The 12,522-nt window shown below is 38.1% G+C and overlaps 2 protein-coding genes across 2 annotated transcripts; both read right to left on the reverse strand.

Annotated features, from left to right (window-relative positions):
• Positions 1–1,391: 1,391 nt before the first annotated feature.
• On the reverse strand, positions 1,392–6,365 carry LOC144071538 (uncharacterized). Its single transcript, XM_077596738.1, has 10 exons — positions 6,027–6,365; positions 5,768–5,899; positions 4,324–4,428; positions 4,200–4,249; positions 3,997–4,113; positions 3,869–3,914; positions 2,832–2,903; positions 2,593–2,746; positions 2,254–2,336; positions 1,392–1,754 (listed from the first exon to the last, which is right to left on the reverse strand). Exons 2-10 carry the CDS (start codon positions 5,861–5,863, stop codon positions 1,578–1,580), a joined length of 900 nt encoding a protein of 299 aa, XP_077452864.1. The 5' UTR covers positions 5,864–5,899; positions 6,027–6,365; the 3' UTR covers positions 1,392–1,577.
• Positions 6,366–8,827: 2,462 nt separating this feature from the next.
• LOC144071672 (snaclec alboaggregin-A subunit beta'-like) lies at positions 8,828–11,717 on the reverse strand. Its single transcript, XM_077596979.1, has 7 exons — positions 11,647–11,717; positions 11,465–11,527; positions 11,347–11,377; positions 11,180–11,268; positions 10,376–10,504; positions 10,166–10,271; positions 8,828–8,990 (listed from the first exon to the last, which is right to left on the reverse strand). The coding sequence occupies exons 2-7, from the start codon at positions 11,525–11,527 to the stop codon at positions 8,914–8,916; spliced, it is 495 nt and encodes a 164-aa protein (XP_077453105.1). The 5' UTR covers positions 11,647–11,717; the 3' UTR covers positions 8,828–8,913.
• Positions 11,718–12,522: the final 805 nt, after the last annotated feature.

Below are 12,522 nucleotides of genomic sequence, written 5' to 3' on the forward strand. Positions count from 1 at the left end.
GCCTTACTATACATGGTCCTTTTTTAAGAAAAAATACTTACTATACTAAGTTGTTTTCTAGGGAAAAAATCCTTACTATACTATGTCGTTAAAGAAAAAAATCCTTACAATACATGGTTGTTTTTAAGAAAAAAGCCTTACTATACTATGTCGTTTTTTTAAAGAAAAAAGCCTTACTATACTATGTCGTTTTTTTAAGAAAAAAGCCTTACCATACTATGTCGTTTTTTAAGAAAAAGCCTTACTATAAATGGTCATTTTTAACAATTAAAAGACTTACTATACATGGTCCTTTTTAAGAAAAAAAGCCTTATTATACCATGTCATTTTTTAAAGAAAAAAGCCTTACTATACTATGTCGTTTTTTTAAAGAAAAAAGCCTTACTATACTATGTCGTTTTTTAAAGAAAAAAGCCTTTCTATACTATGTCGTATTTTAAGAAAAAAAGCCTTACTATACATGGTCGTTTTTTAAGAAAAAAAGCCTTACCATACTATGTCGTTTTTTTAAGAAAAAAGCCTTACTATACTATGTCGTTTTTAAGAAAAAAGCCTTACTATACTATGTCATTTTTTTAAAGAAAAAAAAGCCTTACTATACATGGTCCTTTAAGAAAAAAAGCCTTACTATACCATGTCGGTTTTTTTAAGAAGAAAGCCTTACTATACATGGTCATTTTTAATTAAAAAAGCCTTAATATACTGTGTCATTTTTTAAGAAAAATGCCTTACTATACTTTGTCATTTAAAAAAAAAAAGCCTTGCTATACTATGTCGTATTTTTAAGGAAAAAGCCTTACCATACTATGTCGTTTTTTAAAGAAAAAAAAAGCCTTACTATACTATGTCATTTTTTAAGAAAAAAAGCCTTACTTTTCATGGTCATTTTTTAAGAAAAAAAGCCTTACTATACATTGTTGTTTTTTGACAAATAAAAGCCTTGCTATATGTGGTCATTTTTTAAAGAATAAAGGCCTTCCTTTACATGGTCGTTTTTTGACAAATAAAAGCCTTGCTATACGTGGTCATTTTTAACAATTAAAAGCCTTACTATACATGGTCATTTTTTAAAGAAAAAAAGCCTTACTATACATGGTCTCCCTTTTGGTGTCCATTTTGGCAGATTTTTTTTCCAACCCATCCAATACATACAGTTTAACCAATGAGGTTTCTGCTGAAAAAAAGAAGCACCTGACTGCAATCCACTGATTGCACTTCTACGATACCAGAGTGGTGGAAAGGTTTCCCATTACAGGTTGGAACGAAAACCCGCACCCACTGCAGCCCTTTCTGGAATAGTTTGGGGACCATTGCTATACATGGTCATTATTTGTAAGAAAAAAAGCCTTACTATATATATAGTCATCTTTTTTGAAGAAAAGAAACCTTACTATGCATGGTCATTTTTATCAGGAAAAAAAGCCTTACTACACATGGTCATTTTTTTCTGCAAAAAAAGCCTTACTATACATGGTCATTTTTTTCAGAAAAAAAGCCTTACTATATACATGGTCATTTTTTTTCAGAAAAAAAGCCTTACTATACATGGTCATTTTCTTTCAAGAAAAAAAGCCTTACTATACATGGTATCCCTTTTGGTGTCCATTTTGACACTTTAACGACTGGTCAAAGAACGCCGCGTGGTGGTACGCCATTAACGGCGTTCTCTCGCCCAACACGGCCAGGGTAAAGTTGGGCCGTCCCCACGCGTACACCAAACTGTTGAAGAAGCCTTGCAAGGACACGCTGGCGGCCTGAAATCAACAGAAACACAGCTTTCAACAAATACACCTTCTTTCCTCCACCTCCTTCTTAATAACAATACTTCAAGTACGTATGGCCTCATATATGGCCAGAACATTCGATTACATCCCAATACCACACTATACAATGATCCTTGCCATTTTTGCACATCACGTGATAAAAAAACAAACAAATTAAAATCAACATAAGCATACAATTTATATGCATTTATTTGTGAAACCTCATTCAGCAAAGTAAGGTTGTTTTTTCAATGTTTGAACAACATGCCTTCGTGATAACATTTTCTCAGTGTTTAGTGCAAACCAGATGTAGCCATGCAGCATTCCAAACAGCTTAATTTTATAACCAAATTTTTTTTTTTTAAATGGCAGGTCAAAATATTAGCTGGAGCATTCCTGGGCTACCAACCATCAAAAAAATAGCAAAATAACTTACGTGAGATATAATATAGATATAATTTTTAACATGATTAAAAAGTACAAAACACACCTGGATCAGGTAGATGAAAAAAAAGCTGCGCTGTTCAACACCAGGCCACACCATCAAGCTTGAGAGCAAAATGACTAGCAGGGCTGGGAACATGTGGAGGAGACATGCTAGTAGTCAAGGCAACCCAAACAATGAGAGTTTCTCAGCAAAAATCAGTTCTATTTGACTCCTCCCCCATATTAATAATTTCTTTGGCTATGACACGTCGCGGTCGTTGGAGCTGTTTTACGAAAATAAACACGCGTGGAACCTTAAAAGGTTAGAGGTGATTTAAAAAAAGGTGACTTTAGCTAATTTAACATTGAGTTTTAGCTTTAAAATTGTTACACAGTACCGTACCTGGTGCCCAACAGAAGAAGATTACCATGACCATGTTCCTGGCCGTGGAATAGACACCTTTCAATCTCCTGCTGGAACGCCCATCTCCTTCCACCGGGAACAGCGCCTCCTGGCGGTGCTCTTCGTACCACCTGCCCACCTTATGGTAAATCACCTTTTGCCCGTAAAGAAAAAAAACCAGAAGCGATGTTAAGACTTTTTCAGAATGAAAAAGGCTGGACCAGCGGGTGAAATCTTACGGCGCAAGAAAAGATCACAGGAATCACCACAGCCAACAAAAAGACTCGCATAAAAGTGTCATGGATGATCTCCTGGAAAGACAAACAAATGTGTGACTGGAATGAAATAATTGCTACCCACCGACATTGACTTTCTTACAGTTTTCCATATGTCCAAATATGATTGGAGAATGAGGAAGTCTCACTATCACCTTAGGTGCAATTTACTTCACTGAGCCAAACCCTAAACCAAAAAATGTAGCGCTTTCAAAGAGCATCAATGGCGTTGACGCCCTTGGCCGTCATGCACTGAGCTCGGAGGGACGGACGGGAGCTGAGACACGTCTCGCTACCAACAAAGGGCGCCGAATGGAAACAGTCGGCAAGCGTCTTTATCTGTTTAACATCAAAGGACCGACTTAACAAGCGGCTGTGACAGGTCGTTTATGCTAGGTGGGACTCTCGGCACCACACTTAAGATCCTGATGAGAGCCTGATGATTGTTAAGAGAGTCAAACAAGCATGTTCAAGCAAAGCGTGAGTATTGCGGTGGGAACATTACAAACGAGACATTGGCAATGATCTAGTCCAAGGGTGTCAGACTCGGGTTGGTTCGCGGGCCGCGTTAACGTCAACTCGATTTCATGTGGGCCGGACCAATTTAGATATAATATTTAGATTTTTTTTAAATAAATTGATTAAAAGAACTGGATTAAAAGCCCCGAATATTCAGATTTTTGATAGATCTAAAACAATGTTTATTTTAGTTTGTTATATATTTTTAGATTTTACAAAATGATTTTTGAACTAAAAACAGAAAAATGGACTAAAAAATTACAATTATTGATTTAAAAGGGGGAAAAGCAGGAAATTTAATATACATCTATACTCTTCATTTTAATTTGATCTTAAAACAGAAACTCGGCACTAATGATTTACTTTCCCGGGCCACACAAAATGAGGCGGCGGGCCAGATTTGGCCCCCGGGCCGCCACTTTGACACATGTGATCTAGTCGATTAATGCTAAAATACAAATGTCGCCCTGTTTTACACTCACCGCATCGGAGCAGGAATCCTTCCAGATGTGTAGGAACAAAAGACAACTGAAGGTGAAAAAAGTTGACAAAAAATGTGAGAACTGGCATGTTTTTTTTTTACATTCAATGATAAAAATGTGCTTCTGACCTGGAGCAGTATTTGGCGTCATCCCCGGTGGCAACCATTTTCAGGTCTGGATTGAGTGGAGTCGCTTTAATGAAGGGTGTCAACACGTAGGCTAAGTACACGGCGGCAGGGATGGACCTGATAACATTTGCGAGATATTAGCCGCCACGTGGACGTCTACAAGTGACCAACCAATTGAACGAATCATTAGAATGGACGCTCACCACACGTAAACGTACACCGGTAAAGATAACACTTGACTCCAGCATGGACTCTGCGAGAGAGAGAGATATTATTCCAGTGCATATATTAAGAATGTGCGCATTAATAGGCGTGTTGATGTCCCACCCGCCTTGCTGTGTCCTCAGACGGCGTCATCCTCCATCCTTTTAGGTTTTTTTTGGACTTCCAGGCATATACTGCGACCAGCAGGAATGAAATCAGATAAAATGTCTGCAGAATAAGAAGGGAAAAAACAAGTTGAACGCATTCAATGCCATTCACAGCAATTTGAACACATAGGCATACAACAATTTGGAATATATCTGCTGTGGAAATAAAAACGGCTAAACCAAGGGGCGGGAGTTACGTTGATTTTGGTCAAGTTGTTTAATTGTTTTTCCCCATCGTCATTAAGGTATTCATAACACAGCACAGCTGCAGTAGAAAGTTGAGAAAAAGCAAACAATACTTCCACTTCTGCTTTCGCAACAAACTGAAGTTTTCATGACTAAGTAGCACTGCCTAAAATACTTTTTGGGGGAGTTTTATTTTGAATACCTTTATAATCTGTGATCCTTTGACTGCTGAACTGGCTTTTTTTTTTATTTTTTTAATATTCAACCTGATACCTTGAATATAAATTGTTGTCAACCAAAATTCGTACATATTTACGGTTTGTTGCTTTTATGTACTTTTCTACCCTAGAATTTCACCGATAACAATTTTCAAGTGTATTCAAGAATGTTACTGTTTATTAAATTATATTATTCTGTTGATTTCTTCTTGTTTTTATAAATCAACAAATCCAAACAGGGGGTGGCCCGGTAGGGCGAGTGGTTAGGCCTCACAGCTCTAGGGTCCTAGGTTCAAACCCAGGTTGGTCCACCTGTGTGGAGCTCGCATGTTCTACCTGGGCCTGTGTGGGTTTCCTCCAGGTACTCCGGTTTCCGCCCACATTCCAAAAACATGCATGGTAGGCTGATTGGACACTCTAAATTGCCCCTTGCGTGAATGGAGCCAATTCAGGGCATCCCCTGCCTGGGGCCCAAAGTCAGCTGGGATAAGCTCCAGCACCCCCCACGGCCCTTGTGAGGATAAAGCGGTTCAGAAAATGAAATGAGAGAAATCCAAACAATAATAAAGTAATATTAAAGGAGTGATGTACTCACTAAAGTACTTTTTTTTTGCATATTGGATTGGATTGGATAACTTTATTCATCCCGTATTCGGGAAATTTCGTTGTCACAGTAGCAAGAGGGTGAGGATGCAGGAATAGGAAAGGCATTTTAGACATAAATAGATAGGTAATAAGTAGGTCAAGAAATAAATACATGAATAAATATATAAATAAATAAGCGTGTTGCTTAGCACATACACATAAATGTACATGCATGCATATAATGAATGCAAAGGGCTTACAGTTTGCTACTGGAAGTTGAGCTACATTTCATATCTGGCTGCAAATCATAATTACATTTGAGTGGCCCTTCCAGTAATTCAGTTTGGCATGGGACTGCCTAAAATGGCTTGCACCAACCTGGGAGATTAAATTGAGTCTCTTTTTGCTTACCAATGACAGCGGCAGGCTATACTGGCAGATGGTCACATTATTATTCCCCCGAACTTTATTCATGGCGCTGGTAAACATCAGAATTAGAGCAGCCATGAGGTCTACCGCGGACAACTGAACCAGGAGAAGCACCTGCACGCATCAACAAACAAACACCTTGCTTTCATTCCTGCTACCCTGTTAGCTAGCTAGCCAGTGTGCGAGCTAGTTAACAGAAAATAGAAGAAATGATCATCAAATAATAATCGGAGACTCAAACCTGTTCCTTCAGATGCCTCCATCGTAGCAAAGAAACCACCAGCACAGAACAGCTGCCAATCACGCTGTAAATTAAAAGCGATTTGTCATCATGTGTCCAATTACCGGCGAATAGGATGGGCGGAATTTGGCAGGCTAGCAAGCGGCGAAACCGGCTATTAACATTTCCACGTCGCGTTGCTTGTTGTACAATAGAGTCAATGAGGTTTTTAAAATGCTGTCTAGTCGCTATTGTTGGGTCGAGACGCCGCCTAGTAAATGACACGTTTGAGGAATTATGAAGTAATTATGCTCAAGGGCGCGCCCAAGTGAAACACAATATGTTCTCTGGCGTTAATTGACGTCAATGTTCTTTTAATTTCTGGGCATTGAAAATATTCCGCATTGGAATGAATGCAAAGTGGGAAAAAAAGGTCACATTCATTACATGTAAAAAAAAAAAAACATATTGAGCAATTGTTTATTATGAGATATAATTAATTTATTATTAATGTTTAACAAGCAGTAAGTATCAAGTCACAAAGAAAACTATATATTCATTATTCTAAAACAATGACAAAAACAAACTAAGCCTTTGGCAATCTACAAAAGGAGAATAACTCTATTTCTTCTAGTATTTTCAATGTCAAAATTAAGTCAGGCCTATTTTCATGTCAAAATTTACGAATCAATTTTCTTCTTTAGAAAATATTTTGCCATCAAATATATACGTATTTTTCTGTGTGTGGGTTTTCCCCAGGTACTCCGGTTTTCTCCCACATCCCAAAAACATGCAGGGTAGGCTGCTTGAACACTCTAAATTGCCCCTTGCGTGAATGGAGCCAATTCAGGGCATCCCCTGCCTGGGGCCCAAAGTCAGCTGGGATAAGCTCCAGCACCCCCCACGGCCCTTGTGAGGATAAGCTGTTCAGAAAATGAAAGAATAAACTCCAATGTCAAAGTAATGATTACATATGTCACCTGGCAGTTAGCGTGAATAAATACACGGTTGACAGAACCTCAATCTGGAAAACAAAACAATATTTTACTCTCATTTTTAATGTCTCGGATCAAAAAAGGTCTTACCTGATAAACCGTAAATGTGCCGTTGAGACCCATGCTTGATCAACGAGATCAAGTTCACGTCAAGTTTGCTTGGAGTCACGCACTCAATAACTTTCCTCAACGTTACCTCGACATACAACACGTGTATATTGTGGTTAATGAACACAAATGTAAAATGAAACAAGTCATGTGGTGCTGCTTCCACCTGCAAGATGCTTCTGTTTTTTTAAGAGTGATTACTAACTATCATCAGCAAATGAATGGGAAAATCCATTCTTTGGGTTTCCGTTCTATTTTTATTCTGAAAAGAAAGTAAAAACTTTTCATGTATGAATTATTATATACCTTTTTATAATCAGAAGGTAACCAAAGAACTTCTGTCGTTTTTTTTATTAGCCGTTGATGCGTGTAAAAAATAATAATACACATACCTACTGTGAATTTTTTTTCCCTTTAAAAACACACATTGGTTACCTCAATACATTCATATTGTACATGCAGTACAGTACATACAGCCCAGGGGTCAATTGCCCCCCAGCTGACCCCCATTTGACATCCATACAGTATTGCCTACATATATTTTACAAGGCCAATTAAAAAAACATTAACAAATGAATACTTTGACATTGTAAATGTGATCTTAGCTTGCAGTGAAAGAATTGTAACTTTAAAAATGATGTCCCTCAAAGGGTTAAAAGGATCCCCGATTACGTAAATCATGTCGTAATTTTAAGCAATATGAATGTTCCAAAAGGACACTCGTTAAATATGAAATAAAATGACATCGTGGTCACAAAGTTTTTTCACTGGGCTGACGTTACATAACAGAGACAGGCAGTTTTCAATCATTAGCCAAAGACGCTATCAGAATAGAGAGTGGAAAATGAACGTTTCCTTGTCGTATTGGACGTCCGGCATCGTCAATGGCACTGAAATGAGCATTCCCAGCCAGTCTTTAGTGTGCACTTTGTATTTAGTCATTTTAATCTCATGAATTGATTTTAACAATGTATGAAAATGTGTGGATAATTTAAAAATTAAGAGAATAGGTGCTAATATTACAATTTTTAAAAGGACCCTTAAAAATAATAAAATATGATTTAATGATAAATAGTATATAGTAGGGCGGCCCGGTGACACGAGTGGTTAGCGCATCGGCCTCACAGCTCTGGGGTCCTGGGTTCAAATCAAGGTCACGTCCACCTATGTGGAGTTTGCATGTTCTCCTGCGTGGGTTTCCTTCGGGCACTCCGGTTTCCTCCCACATTCCAAAAACATGCATGGTAGGCTGATTAGACACTCTAAATTGCCCCTAGGTATGCGTGCGAGTGTGAATTGTTGTTTGTCTCCTTGTGGCCTGCGATTGGTTGGCCACCAATTCAGGGTGGCCCCCGCCTCTGGCCCGGCGTCAGCTGGGATAGGCTCCAGCACCCCACGTGACCCTAATGAGATAAAGCGGTTCAGAAAATGAGATGAGATAGCATATAGTATATATAAATATAAGCAATTTGTAAATGTAAAATCATAATCAAATAGAAAATTAAAAGAAAACGTATATATTATAGTAATACTATTGATTGAAATATACTTTTTTCATCTATTTTGAATCATAAAATAGATGAAATATTTACTAACATATAATCAGTTTCAATTCAATTACCTATTCAAAACTGTCCAATAAAGTGACCACTGAAAGGGTTGAATGGCAGCAAATGTAGCATGTTCAAAATGGTAAGAGTAGAAATAAAGACCAACACGTTCTGGTGTGGGACGCTTTTATTCACCAGGGGGATGCGCTTTGTTTGTTTTTTTGTTGACCAACTTCAACTTTTTTATCGTCTAATTTAGTGAGTTTCCACATTTCTGATGCAAACAAATGAGTAATCCTCTGTTGAGCAGTCCTCATCCTGCCAAAAACCATCTGGAAAAAAATAAATAAAAAAATACGGATAAGAAAACAGTTCAATAGCATTTCACCAAAAACAAACCAAAAAAATCTCCAGGTGCTTTTGTCTAATTAACAAAAAAAAGGAATTTTTTAAAGGTTCATAAATGGAGACTTATTGACATGACTGTGGTTCAAACAAACTGCACTAAAAGGACATCATCGGGAGTGCCGCAGTGAATTTGTTCGATTGGACGGCTAGCAACGTCAATAGCAACCAATGCGAAAGAAACGTCAAGGAGCGGCCAAGACGCACACCCTCTCACTAAATAGTTTATAATTATTGGGCATCAAAGGAAGACAATGAGTTAAGCATTTTATGACCAAGCCCTCTATATATATATATATATATATATATATATATATATATATATATATATATATATATATATATATATATATATATATATATATATATATACATTTCAAAAAACGTGGTATCGGTTCAGCATCGGCATTGACCAATCCAACACAGCCAGGTGTCAGCATTGGTATCGCTGCAACACAATAGTTAAAGTCCCGCTATTATGAATTATGAGACCACACTGATTCATAACTATTGAAATTGTGCAATAAAAATCATTTATGTAACAGTTGGCCTCTGCATAGTTGAAACTGACGACCTCACCGAGCGTGAAAATTCCGGCACAGAGCGCATAACTCGTTGGAAAACAGTATTCAAGACTCATTGACTTTAATGTGCGAGGAGTCGGAATAGAATACAATTTCCAGCATCCTCGTACAATGAGTTGTTTTGTTTTTTGGCCTAAACTGCACCAAAATATACCGAGGTTAGATGGTTAGCGTGTGTGCTAGCTGCCCTAGTTAGCAGCGACATGATGGTGAAATCCAACATTCTTTGGGGCTTCTTGTTCTGCCCCACTTTTAATTTTGTATTCCGTGATAAAACCAATAAGAATATGTCAAAATACTGGTTTTTCGTTTATTCATACGCCTTTTGCCGGCTCCAGTATTTATTGTGACGTTGTCGTTTTCTTAAGGAAGCAGAGGGCAATGTTACATAAATGATTTTTCATAGTTATTGAATGGTTTATTTGGGAATCCTCTTGGATTCGATCATTTAATTGGAGGGTAAACATTTGTGATCTAGCAGCAACACCGTCATGGCAAAACATAGGGATTTGGCTCACCTGTCACATCCATCGCAACACAGGAGCCACTTCCGTCAGGTTCAGTCCCAGAAGGGTCAAAGTTGCTGAAGTCACTGCTTGCGCCATCATTCCAAGTAAAGTCACCCTAGAAGACAAAGAGACATTTAAAAGCTTCTCTCTTCATTTTAGCTGCCAACAATAGAGACTATTTCATTAGGTCAGTATTTTTGATTATTTTTTTTTTTTCACCGAAGCAAGATCGTTAATCCCTAGCCAGATCAGGTCGTTTTCAGCATCTTCAGAAATTCCTGCGATGAATGCATTCTCCAAGAGATTCTGGATGGAGACCAGGTTGCCACCCAGACTCTGGCAGATAGACTGTTGGAGTAAAAAAGAAAATAATAATGAAGATTTCCATTGTTAACTAATGCCAAGGCCAATCCGTTTTGACAGGGAAGGGCCAACGAGCAAACAAGCTTTTTAAAATTCAAGCCAAAAATGACGAAAGAAAATGCGTAACCATTTTTCACCGCTTTATGTGGGTGAAAATTATAAAAAAATAACATTTGGGAAAAAAAGAAAAATAAATATGAACGGATTACATGAAAAATATGTTACGAATGTATGAAAACAACGAGTGTTTGTTTTTTAAAAAGGAAAAAAAATCAATGTTTAATTTCTTATGAAGCGGATACAATTTTGAATTCAACAATACTGCTAAATATTTTCTCCCTCAAAATAAATGGTGATTTGTCTGCCAATCAATTAGTCAATCAATCCACAGCCCCTTTTTCCATTTCTTTTTACTTTAGGATGTTCCAATTATTTGGAACGTTCATACGCCCCGCCCAATCAAAATGGATTGGACGCCGAGTGCTATCAATGGCACTGAAATTTGAGCATTTACAGTTAGTCTTCCTGATTGAAATACATTTTCCATCAATAGCATGCAATGAGTTAAATACTAGGAAAAAAAGCAACTTTAACCAGACTGTATTTCATTTTTTAATTCATTTTCATTTTGTTAATTTCTAAATTATAATAACTACTTACCTCTGCATCGGCAGAATCTCTGACTTCCTCTAGAAATCTGTAACAATGACAGTCCAACTGAGTCCAGCCTTTAGGACAGTTATTGATCGCTACCCGGAAAAGAGTTGCCGATTAAATTCATGTTGACGAAACGGGCAAATTGTTTTGTGTATAAAAATATCACCGACTTTTCCAAACATTCCAAAAAGAGAAGCAGTTCTGCAAAAGAAAGAAAGACACATCAAATAGAAGAATATTTTCCCCAAAGGAAGAAACTATGTGGAAAAAACCCCGTTTTGGACTCACCGCGCCGGTCAACAGAGCGCTGAACCCACAAAAGAGGAACAGCGAGCGTAGAAACAAGGTCATCTGGCAAACAATTCAAAACATATTTTTCATAAGGAAAGTTGTTTTCGCCATGTCAAGTAATAATTGTACAATGGCTAAAAGATTGGATTCATAAGGGAGTGACATTCGGGAGAAATTACCTCTGCGGTCGAGTTGCTTGATGCCCAGGAAAAAGACGACGACCGTTCCTTTTATACGTCGGGTTGGCCGTTTTGGAATGTTTCAAACTCTGTCAAAGTCACATAACATATCCAACGGGTTTGCACCACAAGGAAATAACTTCGTCGAGTTGACGAAGGTGTACACGAAAAAAAGACTTAATTGATGGTGTTTTGTTTTTGTCGAACAGGTTTAGACAATGAGATCAAGAATTTAACCCTGTGCGGAGTTAACATGTTCTCCTTGGGCCTGGGTGGGTTTCTCTGGGGCACTTTGACAACGGGCAGCCGTAGACAGGGAATCGAACCGCAGACCCTTTGGTCACCGGACAACTTGAACTACCAACTGGGGCGCCCCCCCAAAAAGAGTAGTCAACATGGCCCCACCATGTTGACTACATTTTTTGCGCTGTTATGTGGCGTGACAACATTTTTCCATTCCTGCACAAACCTGCTCATCGTTCGCCATCAGGCACCGTGTAAATTTATGGCGAATACGTGGAGTACCCAATGGTAGGCCAGCAAAGTGTATGGAGATTGTCAAGCAGGACGCAACACTAGCGCGACAATTTCAAATAAAATAACCGACAGGGGAAATGTGTTGAAGCTTTGAGGGATTTCATAACTTGGACCAGTAATTTTCACATCGAAGGGTTTTGTAACCTGAAGATTTTGTATGTAGAAGCATTCATAAGTAGGGGTCCCACTGTATTCTTGACTTTTTCCATTGGTCCCCGTGCTGTTTTTCATTCGTGGATATACAGAAATCGTCTCTGTAGTCTAAAGGCAGTCCATACACATCCGCCTATTGTACTAGAAAACTGGTTTGTAGTCCACCTAGTAAAACAAATTGCAGTT

The sequence above is a fragment of the Stigmatopora argus genome, chromosome 3, assembly GCF_051989625.1.
Source record: "Stigmatopora argus isolate UIUO_Sarg chromosome 3, RoL_Sarg_1.0, whole genome shotgun sequence".
Taxonomy (NCBI): domain Eukaryota; kingdom Metazoa; phylum Chordata; class Actinopteri; order Syngnathiformes; family Syngnathidae; genus Stigmatopora; species Stigmatopora argus.

Coding starts and splice junctions, on each gene's coding strand:
- LOC144071672 (XM_077596979.1), bottom strand. CDS start 11,527: ATGACCTTGTTTCTACGCTCGCTGTTCCTCTTTTGTGGGTTCAGCGCT. Junction 10,272..10,375: donor GGATTAACGATCTTGCTTCG/GTGAAAAAAAAA, acceptor TTTGTCTTCTAG/GGTGACTTTACTTGGAATGA. Junction 8,991..10,165: donor TGTTGCGATGGATGTGACAG/GTGAGCCAAATC, acceptor ATTTTTTTCCAG/ATGGTTTTTGGCAGGATGAG.
- LOC144071538 (XM_077596738.1), bottom strand. CDS start 5,863: ATGGCTGCTCTAATTCTGATGTTTACCAGCGCCATGAATAAAGTTCGG. Junction 4,114..4,199: donor CCGGTGTACGTTTACGTGTG/GTGAGCGTCCAT, acceptor AAATGTTATCAG/GTCCATCCCTGCCGCCGTGT. Junction 2,904..3,868: donor AGGATTCCTGCTCCGATGCG/GTGAGTGTAAAA, acceptor TTGTCTTTCCAG/GAGATCATCCATGACACTTT.